Below are 15,137 nucleotides of genomic sequence, written 5' to 3' on the forward strand. Positions count from 1 at the left end.
CGGAGCTCGGGAAGACGCGCTGTGGGCTCGGAGGCGGGCGCGGGTGCCCCGGGGCTGGCAGGGGGCGGCCCGGCCCGGCGGGCTCGGGTGTTTCTGTCCCTCGGCCCCTCCGTCCCCTGCCTCGCAGGGGAGGCATAGAGAAATAAAATGCTCGGTAACGCGCACTGACGGCGTCCACAGGCGAGGCGTCGGCATAGAGGCGTGCTAAGCATGGAGGGAGATGAAGAGGAAGACTATATGTCTGATTTATTTATTAAGTAAGTAGGTAGTTCTTTTTTCACCCCTCTTAAGTGATTGTAAACCTTTTACAAACAAACAAAACCTCTAATGTTTGCCGGAATTACTAAATCGCAGACAGGATGTAAGGCCAGGCTTGCCCATGGTGAGGCGGGTGAAGGAATCTATTCAGAAAGAAGAAAAGCAAAAAGAAGCCAATGAGAAGAACAGGCAAAAAAGCATAAAAGAAGAAGAAAAAGAGAGACGTGACTTGGTACTGAAAAGTGCATTGGGCAACGAGAACAAAGGCTTTGCTTTGCTCCAAAAGATGGGCTACAAGAGCGGCCAGGCCCTTGGCAAAAGTGGTAGGTTTGTCATTCTCTGCCTGTGTGTCTGTATTCAGCTATACCTTAATATTTTACAAACTGCAGCTGTCACTTTAGTGGTCAACAGGTCAATAAGTGCCTCTTGGAAAGCCATAGCGTTACAGAACTCTGAAGATGCTGTGACAGAACAAAATACAAGAGCAAATCCCTAAAATGGAAGTAAAAAGAGTACAGACTACTGAGGGATGCAAGGGAAGAGCAGCACTTGCAGCTCAGTAAATGCACTTGCATACGTGCATACCTACGGGAATTGCATTAAGGATGTTTTGATGGTTTTGCAAAGCTAATGGTGTTCAACAAAAACATCAGTCCCTCTTGAAATTTATAGTTGGATTTTGAACAAGAAATAGTGCACACTGGCCTACCCTTATGAAGCCTTCATAGATGGTGTAAAATCAGTAAAGCAAGGAATCAGTAACTGCTGTGCCAGTTCAGTGTCTCTGGTAGACAGTCACAACAAACTGGCCCGGACAGGTTCTTTTTATTCTTCATTGTTGTTGTGAGGTCGCAGAATGAAAATGCTCCAGAAGATGCTAGCAAAGCAGTCTTCATCACAGGCATGTCACGCCTGTCACATCAACACCTTTTCTTTCAGTTTGGTCCTGTCATGAAAAAAGTACATAGGATTCCAGCAGACATGCCAAAAAAGAGAGGGGGTTTCCAGTACAGCTGTGTCATTTATAGTGCACTAAATGTGTATTGACTGGGGAGTTTTCAACTTCCAAGCAAAAAAAATCACAATAATGGCAAAAGCAGCTTGCCTGTTTGAATATACTGCGCAAATCATTGTTTGAGAAAAACTCATTTTTTTTTAAATTGACATGTTTCTTTCTCTCCCAGGAGAAGGCATCGTTGAACCTATTCCTCTGAACATAAAAACAGGTTTGTGGTGTTTTCTGATTTATTTAGTTGGATATCAGAGCTTCTCAACTGCTTACAATCATCTTTTGAACTTACATAGGTAGAAGTGGGCTTGGTCATGATGAATTAAAAAAGCGAAAAGCTGAAGAAAAACTGGAAAACTATAGACAAAAACTCCATATGAAAAAACAAGCAAATGAACAAGCTGCAGATCAGTTCAGGTAAAGTCATACAACTGATATTTCAGGCAATGTCTAAATAGCAATTCTTTTTATACCTGAAGTTTGGTTATTCTTTTAAAGTGCTACTATTTTTGAATGTTTTGAATGAAGGTTGAGAGTTACAATACAGAGTAATTGTTTCTCAGTTCTAAAGCAAAAGTAGATGAACACTGTAATGCTCAAAGCATGAACTGCATCATTTAGTTTTGTAACTGTTAATAATGCAAACAGTATACTTACTAACTTTTCTGATATGCAAGTCATATGCAACTTTTTAAATTGGAGCAACATATAGTTTGAAATATAAAATCCACAGATGTTTCTTAGCAATGTTGGTACAATGGATTTAAAAGTCAGAGTACGTTTTTAAAGATTGTATTGTTTTGGTTTTCTCTTGGTTTGCCTGTAATACATGGAGAAGAGAAGCTTAGGAAAGGCTGTATCTTTTGCAGATGTTTAGCGAACCCCCTTTTTCATGTCTTAGGAAAACCTGATGAAGAAACAGTGTAGTGTGGTAAGAAAAGGTATAATTCCCAAAAAGTACAAGTGTGCTCCCACAGAAACAATGTCTGAATGACTTCTTAACTTCAGAGTTGTTCAGGTGTGAGAAAATTAGCAGGAATAGAATCTTAAATTTTGGGGTTTTGTAAAGGTGTGGACTGCAATGCATCTGTCACTGTCTGTTTGTCTGCTTACTGTCCCCTGCTTGTTCTTAACAGAATAAGATTCAAAACCAAACAAGAAGAACGTAAGATGGAAGGGGACCTGCGGAAAAGCCAGAGGGCCTGCCAGCAATTAGATATGCAAAAAGTGAGAGCTGTGGGGTTTTCTGGGGGGTTGGAAGGAAGAGTCAGAGGTTAGAGATACAAGCTACAATGCAGTGGTTCAATTCTTGGAAGTCCTCTAAAATCATAGGATAACTAGCTTAAGTCTTGATGTTTGGCAACACTTCAGTCCTCTTAAAATATTTCAAAGTCAATGTTTGTACCATTAAGATAGTTGAAGGTGCACACCAACCTCATGGTAACTTACGTGAGGACCTGTGTTTTTGCTTCTGCATTCTTGTGGTTACTTCTAAGCTGTTTCCATATCTTCCAGTGGCCAGTATTGGACCGTCCTAAATAATGGTGCTGTTTGCTTCAAGTGAGGGAGCAGCATCATCACACAGTGATTGACATTGGGAATGGACTCTGGAAGTCATCTTGTTCAGCCTTTCTCTTCAAGCAGAGTCACTTAGAGCAGGTTGTCACTTAAAACACTCCAGGACCAGGCAGATCTTTAGTATCTCCAAGAATGGGGATTATCGTTGAGGGAATGAGCAGATTCACCAAAGTAGCAAACAAAAAACACGCACAAAACTAAGTACCTTCCACTTGCAAGGAATAACATGAGTAACAGCAGTGAACTATTATGAATTTTTGCCACTGGAAAACTTAAAGAGTTGGGTTTTTTTTCCTCTTAACCAGGCAGAGGTTAATAGCACCTCACAAATTCTGCTGAGATTGTTCAATACTACTTACTTTGCTTCAGATGAAGTCATCTGAATTAAGCTTAGATCATCCTTGCTTTCTTTTCTTCCTTTAACTGTACCTGAGGTGAATTAGGAAGCACCCTGTGATCTCTTGATACAGCATGTCTTGGAGCAACATGTCTGTCTTCAACTGATAAGCAAGGGGATCTACTCACAGGCTTGAGATTATGTTGCTGTGTAGCCTTGCACAAACCAAACATAGATGAAATAGTACTAGGTGTTAGCATTGGCATGCATATCATTGTTTAAAAAACAAAAAAGCGAATCATCCTTCTTGTGGAGTGCTGTACTTACCTACAGCTTCAGTAATTGTTGGTTATACTATACATGCAAGTTTTAAAGGCTAACAGCTCACTTTCTAGAAACTAGTTTTATCCAGCATCTTACAAGAAAACCTACAAAGACAGATAACTTCCATTTAAATCCCTTGTTATTTAAGGATATTGATGTTCCCAAGGAAACTTGGTTTTGGATAGAACCTGAAGAGGAAGACAAAAAGGACGAGGAGGACAAGGAAGATGAATGCACAAGCTCAGACTTAAGTGTAAGCTCTTCTACTGAATAAATGGCTCAATTCAGAATTAAACCTAATGTTCCTTGCAAGAGTATGTATGTGTACATACTTGTATAAAGGGGGTATGTATGCATGTTTCCCACACTGTAGTAAAGGGCCTCTTTGCAATCCCAGAGCAGTGACTTTTTATAGCAGTTACATGATAAAATGTAAAACATTCAGCCACTGATTTATTGCTCATCTGTTTTGAAGCTAGTCTTTGAAAAAAGTAGCCTAGAAATTAAATTCTAAACAGTTTTGTGCTTTAGCCAAGATATGCAAGATCACAGTTATTTGCTTTTGAATTTTAATTTTGGATGTCGCATCTCATGTCTGAGGTTGAAGTTTAGAGTCACTAATTTATTTCTGAAAATGCTCCACAGATTATCTCCCGATGGACATTGGAAATACGTATTTTTAAGAACTAGATTACACAGCTACTGTTAGCCTTCTGTTTGACTGGCAGAGATTAGGTGTGAAAAAATTCACAAAAGATACCATATACATGAAATCAGGTGCCCAAATAATATTTTTAGCTCTCTCGCTTCAGTACAGGTTTCTTATCTGGAAAGAAGGATGAGCAAACAACAGCCATTAACTTTCCAGAGATCATGAATTCCTGCACTATTCTACAAATGTGGGAAACTTCATATCTGACTGAGCTACAGCATTGTGTAGCTTTTCCACAGCATTAGGTTAAACACTTTTATTTTAGCAAACCAGTAGCTCAAAATGGTTTATGTCATGTGAGCCCCAGGTCATCACATACCTGTCTATATCTAGGTATCAGAAAAGCTACACATCCTGACAGCCTATTTGAGAGAGGAGCACTTCTACTGCATTTGGTGTGGAACAACCTATGAAGGTGAGAGTGAACCAAGCTTTTGTGATCTACTTTGCTTAGGCAGCTAGACTCCAGCTGTAGAATACATCCTTTGTGTTTCTCTTACTGCACCTTCCAAATCTACATAGCAAATTTATTTGCCAGGCTGCTGGTTTTTGCACAAAGTTTTGTACACATTGTTATTGTGATTGTTAGCCAATTTTTACGTTTATATGCAGAAAAACCAAAACCAACCAACCAAAAATGCCCACACAACAAAACACAGCCAACCATACTGACATTTCTTTGAATTTATATTGTAATTTAATTAGTTTTGAGAAAACATGATTCAGATATTAATACCATAAAAAGCTGCAAAAGCTGGCAGGCGTTTCTGAAACAATTGGAACACTATGCAGTTTCATAGCACCAAAGAGAGTAGAATTTGTACTTGCTGTTTTAAAACAAATGTAAGAGTTACTAACTTGTAAACCTTGAATTCTATCTAATTCTACAAATATTTCTAGCAACCACTTTTTCCTTCTCTGAGCTGCAATTACTCACTTTTTTTCTGCTTATCCTGTAGACTCTGAAGATTTATCTTCAAACTGCCCTGGAGACAGTGCTGCAGATCATGACTAAAGCCAGTCTAAAGGAAGGAGTCCTAGATGAGTATGTATAATTCACAGTAGCTTTTATCTTTTAAAAGGCTCAGAGCTGAGCCATACTCAAGAATTCATACCAAAGTATGCAGAAGATGAGTTTAAGTTGACAAATTGATATTTTCTATTTGATGGACAAGTTAATAGGAATTAAAACCTAGTATTTGTAATTGAACTAACATAATTGAAAGGTAGGTTAAGTCTTTCACATGTTTGTTTATGCACTGCCCAACTGGTAATAAAATTCAAGTACGAGTAAAGGCATATCTTTATTGCATCATGTGTTAACGGGGTTTTTCATCTTTGCAGAGATGCCTAAAGACCACACTGGTTTTGCTTACTATCTTAAACTTGGTGGGGGGAAAAAAAAAGCTTGTGAAACATGACAGTGACATTACTTGAACCAATATTCTGTTGTATATAAAAGTGCATATTTTCCATAATTAAATAGAATTATATCATGATGTTGGCTTTTCATTCTTTACATAAAAATACATTTTAATAGACGTTTTGGTTTTAGGGAACAGCAGTCACTACTGTAACTAGCCATTTATAACAAGTTAATGCTGAAGTAAACAAATACTACACAGGGAAAATATATCAAAAACTACTGGGACAAACTCAGTATTACTTAACAGCAAGAAGGTAATGATACTACATTGCTCTGTCCAAAAACTTTAAAGGAAAAGCAGCCAAGATATCAATTGTCATATAACAATTTTCATATTAGGAATAGTTTCATAGAATCGTTTAGGTTGGAATTGACCTTTAAGATCATCAAGTCCAGCTATATGTTAATTTTTTTCCCAACAGATTAAAGAGAAGAAAAAGCAGAAATAGTATTTTGTCTTAAAGGATATATAATTTCTCACAGAGCTTGACCACTGCAAAGAAATACTAATTAGTCTAGGCTAGTGAAATACTTTATGAATTCCAGTCAAGGATAAGGTTAGGAAAGCATAAAGCCCTGATGGAATTCAATCTGGCCAAGGATGTCAAGGAGAACATCAGATTCGAGAAAATCTAAAGAACCTAGAGGTGCACAAGTCCATGGGACCTGCTGACATGCATCCACTGGTCCTGAGGGAGCTGGCTAATGAAGTTCCTTGAGTTGGAGTCATTCAGCCTGGAGAAGGCTCCAGGGAGACCTTAGAGCAGCCTTTCAGTACCTAAAGGGGGCTGCCAAGAGAGCTGCAGAAGGACTTTTTCCAAGGACACGCAGTGACAGGACAAGGGGGAATGGCTTTGAAGTGAAAGGCTGAGATTGAATATTAGGAAGAAATTCCTTACTGTGAAGGTGCTGAAGCACTAGAACAGGTTGCCCAGAGAAGCTGTGGATGCCCCATCCTTAGCAGTGTTCAAACCAGGTGGAACAAGGCCTTGAGTAATGTCACCTAGTGGAAAGTGTCACTGCCTTGGGCAGGGGCCTTGAAACTGGATGATCTTTAAAGTCCCTTCAAACCCAAGCCATTCTATGATTCTATATATGTGATTCATGATAAAGAGAAAAAAAGAAAGCAGTGTAAGGCCTTACAAAATTATTTACAATCACATTCTTATTTCGCAGCAAATACTTGCACCAGAACATCAGTAATTTCCCTAAGAATATAAATACATTGATTGGTATTCCTTCTTTTAAAGCAGTCACCCACTTTTAACCCATTTAACATTTCAGAAAAAGCATACAGTACTTCACATATTACCTATTTTTTTGCTTAGAAATCTCTGCTCATTTGCCCTTACAGAGTTATGTTGGCCCCACATCAATGAACAGTTTGACAAGATAGAGCTCAAAAAACCTCAAAGAAAACCTCCAAGTACCTGAAGTTCCAATGTGCTTGTCTTTTCAGCCTGCTCCCCACACCACACTCAGTTCTTTGAGTTCAGGCAAGGCTGAACTCTGAAGGATATAAATGAAGAATAACAAAGAACGTACTTTTGCCTTTTGTGGGGCTGGCAGTGGGCACACCAGAGGTACTCAGTACAGTTATTAAGGGTTAGGCATGCCTCAGTATTACAATAAGGGACTAAAACATAGAAGCATGGGTATGTTTAAAGTGCTCTCTCAGCCTAGGATTTCAAACAGTACTGAGACAATTGGAGAATTTTCCTATATTAACAGCACCTTGAATGTTCCTTTTCAAAAAAAGATAACCATCAAAATCTAAAGTTTTAAAAAATTGAGATTTGTGCTAAATTGGATTTCCTAGAAGCTGAATATTTAACTTTTAAATTCTTAAGAAATCCTCATTTTACAAGTGTGAATTTTAGAGCACTGAAGGTGATATGTCATCATTAGCTGTGAAGAGACAAGAAAGCTCATGTTGAAGTACAAAAATTCAGTGAAGAATAACGTGCACCTATTCCTAATACCTTTTCTGCCAGAACTAGTCTTGGTATTGATGGGAGGATTCCAGTAATTATTGACAATATCACTGAACAAATCAGAAAGGTTTGAGTCACATACCACCACACAGCACTTTGTCTATGGAAAGCAATAGATAACCTTAAGGGATAATGGATGCAGCACGTGCAGCGATTTGCCACAACCCAGTTAACACTTTAGCACATCAGTATAATCTTTGAGGGGAAAAAGACTAGGTTCTATTACTTATTGTACAAGACTGTCCAGCTCATACACAACCTATGTTTCCAGGTAAAAATTCCATGTGATTTCTTGCAGAAGTGCCCTGTCCTGGTTGCAGCTGGGAGACATGAGTGATGATGCAGCCAAGGAAAAGACACACTCCAAGTCTTGCTGTTGCTTCTGACATCTGTCATCATTTCATCAATTGTAATAAATTCATCAAACTCTGGATTTATTAACAGTGTGAAGGGACACTTAATAAGAATAATTTCTAAGTGCCTTCTCTTTATCAGCAGACTTAACAAGGTCAAGTAAATAAGATACAGTGATTCTTGCCGAAGGGTCTGTTGAAAGCATCTTTCTGATTATAGATACCTGCAAAAAAAAATTAAATGTCAACAGATTTTTTTTTTTTTTTAAGTTTATACAGTAACAAAAAATACATTAAAATCCCATACCTCTGATGGAAATTGTTTGATGAAGTACTTCGGAGGCTCACCTCTTCTAACAGAAGGCCATACCTGAAATTAATAAAAGAATAGTTTTGCTATGCTTTCATTGGTTATGTTTTGTATCCCTGTCTTATGTCCCATATAGTTTACTGAAGTAGTTAGGAAAACACAAATCTACAGGAAATGTAAGACTTCAAAAAGTAACTGTAAACAGTTTGAAAGTTGGGGCTTTTTTCATTAGTTGTGCTTTGGTTTGGTTCTATGGCCTTTTCATCAACTATTAACCATTTCTAAGCTTAAAAGCTTCACACACTACAATGACATGTTTGTTTCAATGCCTCTTAATTTTAGAGCCATTATCTTTCTTTCCTTAACTTAAAAGTAATGGATTTATATTGTCCAATGACATTGAAAGAAAAGAAAAAGCCAAGACAACTGAATTTCTGTTTGCAAGCCAAGCAGGTGTGCTTCCTCCTTTTTATCATATTCAGTACCACACACTTATTTCTACATCATTGTATAAAATGCTACATGGATTTCAAAGCAACTAATGGAAGATTTGTCATTACATGCTTTAGAAATGGCTTTTGGTTAACAATTTTTTCTTCTGTATGACACTGCCACAACATCCTGATAGGCAAGCTCAGGAAGAGCAGGCTGGACAAATGGATGGTGAGGTGGACTGAGAACTGGCTGAACAGCAGGTCCCAGATGGTCACACTCAGCAGCACAGGGTCTAGTTGGAGGCCTGTCACCCAGTAAGTGTGGCATAGCAAGCCCTTTACAACCACTCTCCAGTAAAATAACAGCTCCCGTGAATTTCCGGTTTTTTCCCTACTCTTCAGCAGTACCTCTAGACCCTACCTGCTGGGGATCATCAACTGAACCAGTTATTCAGCACAGAATAATCAACGCTGCTGTTACATGATGTTCTTACAGCAGGGCTTGCCAGCACTGGAGTTTATCATCTTCCATTAAGTGAAATTCTTTCTAATCTAATGGAGCAGAAGACCTGCTGACCTGATCTGAAGACCATCCTAGGACTTTCCATCCACATTACTTCCCCACCTGCCTGCAGAGCACAAGATTTTTATAGTTTAAGGAAATGATGCTTTTTCAGTTGTGAACACCATGAGACTGTGCATGCATTTGCAGTCAACTGTGAACAGGAACAGAAGATCTGAGGAAGTTCTGCAAGGTGTCTGGACAGAGCGGACACACTGGTATGATTGTCTCATACTGGCAAAAAGACCTGGCTAACAGTGTTCAAAGTCTGAGTCCAACCATAATTACTTTAGATGAGATACCCAGCAGCTACAACACTGTCCAGCCCATATGTAGGTTTGCACATAAAAAGCTCAAAATACATCCAAGATACCTTTTTAAAAAAAGCTTAAGTAACATGGGGTTTTCACTCTTTTCACTTAAAATAGCATGTTCCAAATCACTTTTGTTTTCATCTTGAAAAACTACAAGGGTTTTGATTTGGTGGGAACTCCTTGCTCCACTGTGCAGTGAAGACAAGAGCATGGCAGAGACAAAACTCACTCATCCATAATTTTTGTTTTCTAAAATTAAAAAATACTCCCTTTAAGTTTCTGATCAAAGAAAAAGATTTACAAAAAACTTGACATCCTTTTTTTTGCTTGACATCATCCTTTAGCATGCTTGGGCTTTAATGTATATGTAGTAGGACAGAAATTAAATAAACTAATATCTCTTTTCTTCAATTATGACATTTCAACTGAGGTTTGAGGACTTACAGGCTTTATGGAAATGAATTAAGGAAAAAACTGTATCTAGAGTACTATCTCTACTTAAAGAGATTCCTTCAAGAGTGCTATCAATATGTGATACCAGCAGCAAGGCAAAACAAAACAGTGGGAGTTTTAAATATTACATACCTTAGTTTTTTCATGATGAGTGCATGCCGAAAGAATTTCAAACCAAATTAATCCCAGTGCATAAATATCTACTTCCTTTCCATATTTGACCCCAAACTAGAAAGATTGGAACAGAATGATACAGATGTCAAATCCAACTGGAGAACAGCACTTCTTAAAGCAAAATTTGAAGTCAGCAGAAATTTTCACCCCAAGGCTACAGGACTGGCCCTACTCCATATCCTTCTTAGCTGTTAACCCTTTCTGTCTCAGACCTGTTAAATAGTGACTATTACGTCACATTGACGACCCTGAAATTTAGATTTCTACAGACCTGTACAGATAAAGCATGCCAATACTGCCCTGTGACAAATAATGAAACAAACAGAGAAACTCAAATTACACAATTAACAGGGGCCCTAAATTCAAATTTAAATATATGTCTGGCAGCCTGGTTTTACAAGAGCATTCCTTACAACATGCAGTGTCAGACTGTATATTCACACAGAACAAAAAACTTTACCACACTTGTGGTAAAGCTTTCTCCAGACTACAGCTATCCTCTCATACAGTCACACCAGGGAACTTCAGGCAACTTGCTTTAATACTGAGATTAGGATTGAGAACATCCTATGCTGAGTTTATACCGCACATCTAATTACAGGGACACTAATACAATAGGATAATTACCTGTTCTGGTGCCATATATGATTTTGTTCCTCTGTCCTCAGTCAGAGTCTCAAATGCCACAGAAGTCACAAGACCAAAGTCACCTATTTTTACTTTATCATCATGTGATATGAATATGTTCTGAGGCTATTTTTGAAGAAAGAAGAAAAAAAAATCACCAAATGACCAAGGTTTATCATCAAGCATAATCAGCCACAGAAGTGCTCCCCATAAAGTTTGATAATTGTTCAGGAAGTTGCATTAAGAAACTGATGGTGTGGAATGAGAAATAAGTTAAATCAATTTTTAAAAACACAAACTACATTTCAAGTAGTACATTGCGCAGTAACTGCACCTTTTTTCCACTAGCTCAGTCATAACTGTATCATGCTTTAATTGCTCTTCAAATACATTGTGCATATAACATTCTCTATCCCAAAGTGCTTTTCACTCTTCAGTCCTAGCCAGCACTTGGGCAAAGCATTTAGTCTCACATGGAATTTCACTCAAATCAGAGTTTCTCCTAGGCACAGAAGGATCATGTGTACTGAACCAAAGGCAGAGTTAAGGCTTACTACAGGTATCTCAGAGTATCACTTTTACATTTCCCTTAAACTTCCACTTTTTAAATTTGACAGTGTCATGGCATACGGCCAGTTGGCAACTAATCACCATACAGTGGAATGGGAGGGAGAATCGAAAGTAAACTTGTAAACTATGTTTAAAACAGTTTAATAATTGAAACAAAAGTAAAATATAATAATAAAAGGAATTAAAAAAAACAAACCAAAACAAGGAGAAACAAATGATGCACAGTACAATTGCCCACCACCTGCTGACTGATGCCAGATCAGCCCCCTTCCCACATAAAAAGAGTCTTTAACTTAAACACTACCTAATAGCTACCAAAATGTCAGTGTGTTATCAACATTATTATAAAATTGAATCCAAAACACAGCACTGTACCACCTACTGACAAGGAATTAACTGCATCCTAGCCAAAGCCAGAACACAAACAACTAAAAACAGAACTATATCTGCTTCAATGAAGTTTCCCAAATAAGATAAGTGTAGTTTCTTTAAAACAAAACCAAATATCCTCATGCTGTCTTTTACTCAAAGAAGTTCCAGAGGACCAGAAGGCCAGGAGATACTTAACAGTCAACAGGAAGAGATCTTTGTGTAAAGAATGCTCAGTGTAGTTGTTCTCTTCAAGTCTGACCATGTCCACACATATTTAATACAGTACCTATAGCTGGCTACAGTATTTAATGGCTCTGTTCTTTCCAGGCACAAATTACTTTAAACTCAGCTTTAATCCTGCAGCTTTGATTCTGGGCTATGGAGATCTCAGATGGCCAAGAAGTTGACAGCAGATCAAAGAGGAGAGGGAAGTTCCTCAACTCAAATACAGGTAGAAGAGTTAGCAGTATAACTTGGTTCTGGTCAGGAGAGGATAAGTCTATATCACCTCATGTCATTTACTGGGAATGGGGGAAGGATTCGCTTCCGGGTCATGGGAACGTGGCATGATCACATAGGGCTTCACGGTGAATTTTGTGCATGTGAGTCACTCTGGTTTTAGACTTCTGGTTTTAATGTTGTTACTGGTTTTGTTTGTGTTTGTTTTCTTATCTCATTGCTGTTTCCAGTAAATTGTTCACATCCCAAGCCGTGCTCTTTACCTTTTTTGCCTCCAGTTCTCCTTCCAGTCTGCCACAGGGGAGGGGGAAGTGAGCAAGCAGCGTGTGGATTCAGTGGGAGCATTAAAGGTGACTGCTACTCCTGATCCACCACAGCCTTATTCCTAGCAGAGGAACTCCTTCCTTATTCCTACCCAGCTAGTAGAGCATGAGACTCCTAACCTCAGGGTCAAGGGTTTGAACCCCATGTTGAGCATCACCTACGGCCAGAGTGTGCAAGGGGTCAAGTGAGGCGTTTGTGGGTTCACTGGAGCTGCCTGCTGTGAAGGGACTTCAGTCTCAGCTGCCAAGGTCTCTGGTGGTGGGAATTTGACTGCCAGAGTGGCTCCTGATGGTCAGGCAGGGAAGTTAGCCTAACCCGAGGAATGCCACCACACTAATGATTATTTTTTTCCACAAAGTGATTTAAAACTCTGTAAGCAACACTATAGCTTCCATCCTGAAACCGTGAAGCCTTTGCCCTTATAATCTTTACATTGAAATAAATCTTCTCATAACTGTGCACATCTAGAGACTGAAATTCTGTCCAAAACCGTAGCATTCAAACATTTGTATACATAAACAAGACAAAAGTAACTATGTTGTTATCAAACACAGCACGTATTAGGATAGATAAACTATCCCTTTACAATATGGCAAGAGCAAACTCTCTAGACTCAACTTCTCTTTTTCCAATAGGCACTCTTGTGACCCAGTAACTGAAAATGCCTGTTACCTGATGACTACTGATTCTTTGAACTATTGCATTCTGAGATCTTCCAAGTTTACCTTCTCATTTTAGGATGAGGTGCAGCCAGCTGCTGGAAGAAAATCAATCACTAGCAATATCCAAAGAAGCACACTGCTAGGGTACATACCAGAGTAAGCAAAGACTGTAACAATTTAACATTGTCTGAAATTCCAGTAAATATACTATCTTTAACTTTTTCTTTTTTTTTTTTCTTTTTTTTTTCCTTTATTTACCTATCCTACATACCTTGAGGTCTCGATGAATTAACCCTTTAGAATGAATATATTCCACTCCTTTCACTATTTGTAAAAATTTGTTTTGTGCCATTGCGTGATAGTTTGGGTCTTCTCTATGTTTTTCAATCCACTTTTCCAATGTTCCTTGTTCACAGAATTCCATTTGGATGAAAAGACAGTGAAATTTTTTGTCTGAATTCTGGCTTCAAAAGAAAATGACATTCCATATTAAAAGTGGCAAGATACAACTCCTCCCAAGTCATCTTGAAAAGCCATTCCTGCTAATAATTATTTCTGGAGTTACCCAAAACAAAGTCTGCAAGTCCCTTAATTTTAAGATTCTAGAGGAATTTGTATTAAATAAATTGAACTGCAACCCAAAGAATCCCTGCTCAGCTGCTACATACTCCTGGAATATTTATGAAGCTTTGCTTGCTTTCTAGTTTCACACTGGAAGTTTTCTGAGAGCCAGAGTTCCATCTCCCTCATACCTAGAGGCATGTCCTATCCAGGAAGAAATACCACTGCCCTTGGCTCCCATCTGGCCTTGCAGGAACTGCTGCAAGTCCCTGACACGTGTTCTCTATTCTGCACAAGAAACACAGCATCAGCCCTCCTATCGCACCCTGAACAGAGTTCTTTCCAACTCTGTCCTGTCAAGAAGGTAGTGCAGTGACCATTTTTGTCATTGGTCTGCTGCTAGTCACAGAAACCCTTCTGAGAGCTGGAAATCTAGGTGATTCACCCATCTGACAGACTCACACATTCCAGTGAAGCCCATAGGATAGGCTGAGGCTGGAGATGGTGAGGGGAAGGAGAATACAAAGAGAAGCACACACTGTTTTTTTCTATGTACACTGTGTGATGAGTGCCCTTGGATAAAGCTGCTCGAGGCACTGAAGGAACAAACATTAAATGGCTCAGGCCTCTCTGGAGGTCAGAGCACAAACTGTCCAAGTTCCTCAGTTTTTTCCTCAGTTTTAAGGATTTTTTTTTTTTTTCTGCCTTTTACCCAGTAACTGTTTAATGTAAAATAGATACATAATATTGAAGCTCCAACATATCAATGGTTCAGTTTTGTTTTCCCCCCCATTTTGTTCATCATTTAATGAGCAGAGTTATGGAGAGGTATCATGCCAACCATAATTCTGAACCCATTAATATTTTACGTCTGAAGAGTATGAATTCACAGCTAGTGAAAAAAATCTTACCACAGAAGCTTGGAAAAGTTAATAGTCTAACTTACAAGTAAAACTCTCACCACAGTTTTACCAGAAGTCTCAGTGTCAAAAGCTACCTCGAAATTAAAGAGCATTTCATTTTGTATTTCTTTTCTAAACAATCAAAACTGTTTCAGGCATCATGGTTAAAACACTAACTTTAGGGACATAATTAAATCTATGATACCTACTGGCTGACCAGTACTGCTTATGAAAAGGAAGCTTCTGATCAGGAATTTGGTAGCCAACTGTCAGACAATTTTCTAGTTTCTGTTGTTAATTCTTGCCCCAAATTTTGGGTTCTTCAGTCTTACTCTCCTCTATAAATTCATTAAGTTCCATATATTGAGAGATGAGAGAAATGTAAGATTATATGATATATCTTATTAATCAAGGAAAATAAG

The 15,137-nt window shown here is 38.5% G+C and overlaps 2 protein-coding genes across 11 annotated transcripts in view; one reads left to right on the forward strand and one right to left on the reverse strand.

Moving 5' to 3' along the window:
- GPATCH11 (G-patch domain containing 11) lies at nucleotides 1-8,398 on the forward strand. 2 transcript variants are annotated; one of them, XM_040058056.2, is made up of 9 exons: nucleotides 1-257; nucleotides 355-581; nucleotides 1,443-1,484; nucleotides 1,564-1,684; nucleotides 2,404-2,494; nucleotides 3,655-3,759; nucleotides 4,552-4,633; nucleotides 5,178-5,263; nucleotides 7,937-8,398. In XM_040058056.2, the coding sequence occupies exons 1-8, from the start codon at nucleotides 211-213 to the stop codon at nucleotides 5,231-5,233; spliced, it is 771 nt and encodes a 256-aa protein (XP_039913990.1). In that variant the 5' UTR covers nucleotides 1-210; the 3' UTR covers nucleotides 5,234-5,263; nucleotides 7,937-8,398. The 2 variants fall into 2 exon arrangements, with proteins under 2 accessions (XP_039913990.1, XP_039913991.1); XM_040058057.2 differs by lacking the exons at nucleotides 3,655-3,759; nucleotides 4,552-4,633; nucleotides 7,937-8,398 and having other exon boundaries at nucleotides 5,178-5,513.
- Nucleotides 8,077-15,137, reverse strand: part of EIF2AK2 (eukaryotic translation initiation factor 2 alpha kinase 2) — a 23,482-nt gene continuing 16,421 nt past the window's right edge. For 8 of the 9 annotated variants that reach the window (XM_040058047.2, XM_040058051.2, XM_040058049.2 and 5 more), the window contains 5 exons: nucleotides 13,524-13,716; nucleotides 10,866-10,991; nucleotides 10,197-10,292; nucleotides 8,299-8,361; nucleotides 8,077-8,215 (listed from right to left, as the gene is read on the reverse strand). In XM_040058047.2, the coding sequence (XP_039913981.1) occupies nucleotides 8,096-8,215; nucleotides 8,299-8,361; nucleotides 10,197-10,292; nucleotides 10,866-10,991; nucleotides 13,524-13,716 (598 nt within the window). In that variant the 3' untranslated portion in view covers nucleotides 8,077-8,095. Of the gene's footprint in view, nucleotides 8,216-8,298; nucleotides 8,362-9,312; nucleotides 9,365-10,196; nucleotides 10,293-10,865; nucleotides 10,992-13,523; nucleotides 13,717-15,137 lie in introns of all 9 variants that reach the window. The other variant, XM_058419700.1, reaches the window with a different exon arrangement.

Source organism: Hirundo rustica, chromosome 3 (genome assembly GCF_015227805.2).
Source record: "Hirundo rustica isolate bHirRus1 chromosome 3, bHirRus1.pri.v3, whole genome shotgun sequence".
NCBI lineage: Eukaryota > Metazoa > Chordata > Aves > Passeriformes > Hirundinidae > Hirundo > Hirundo rustica.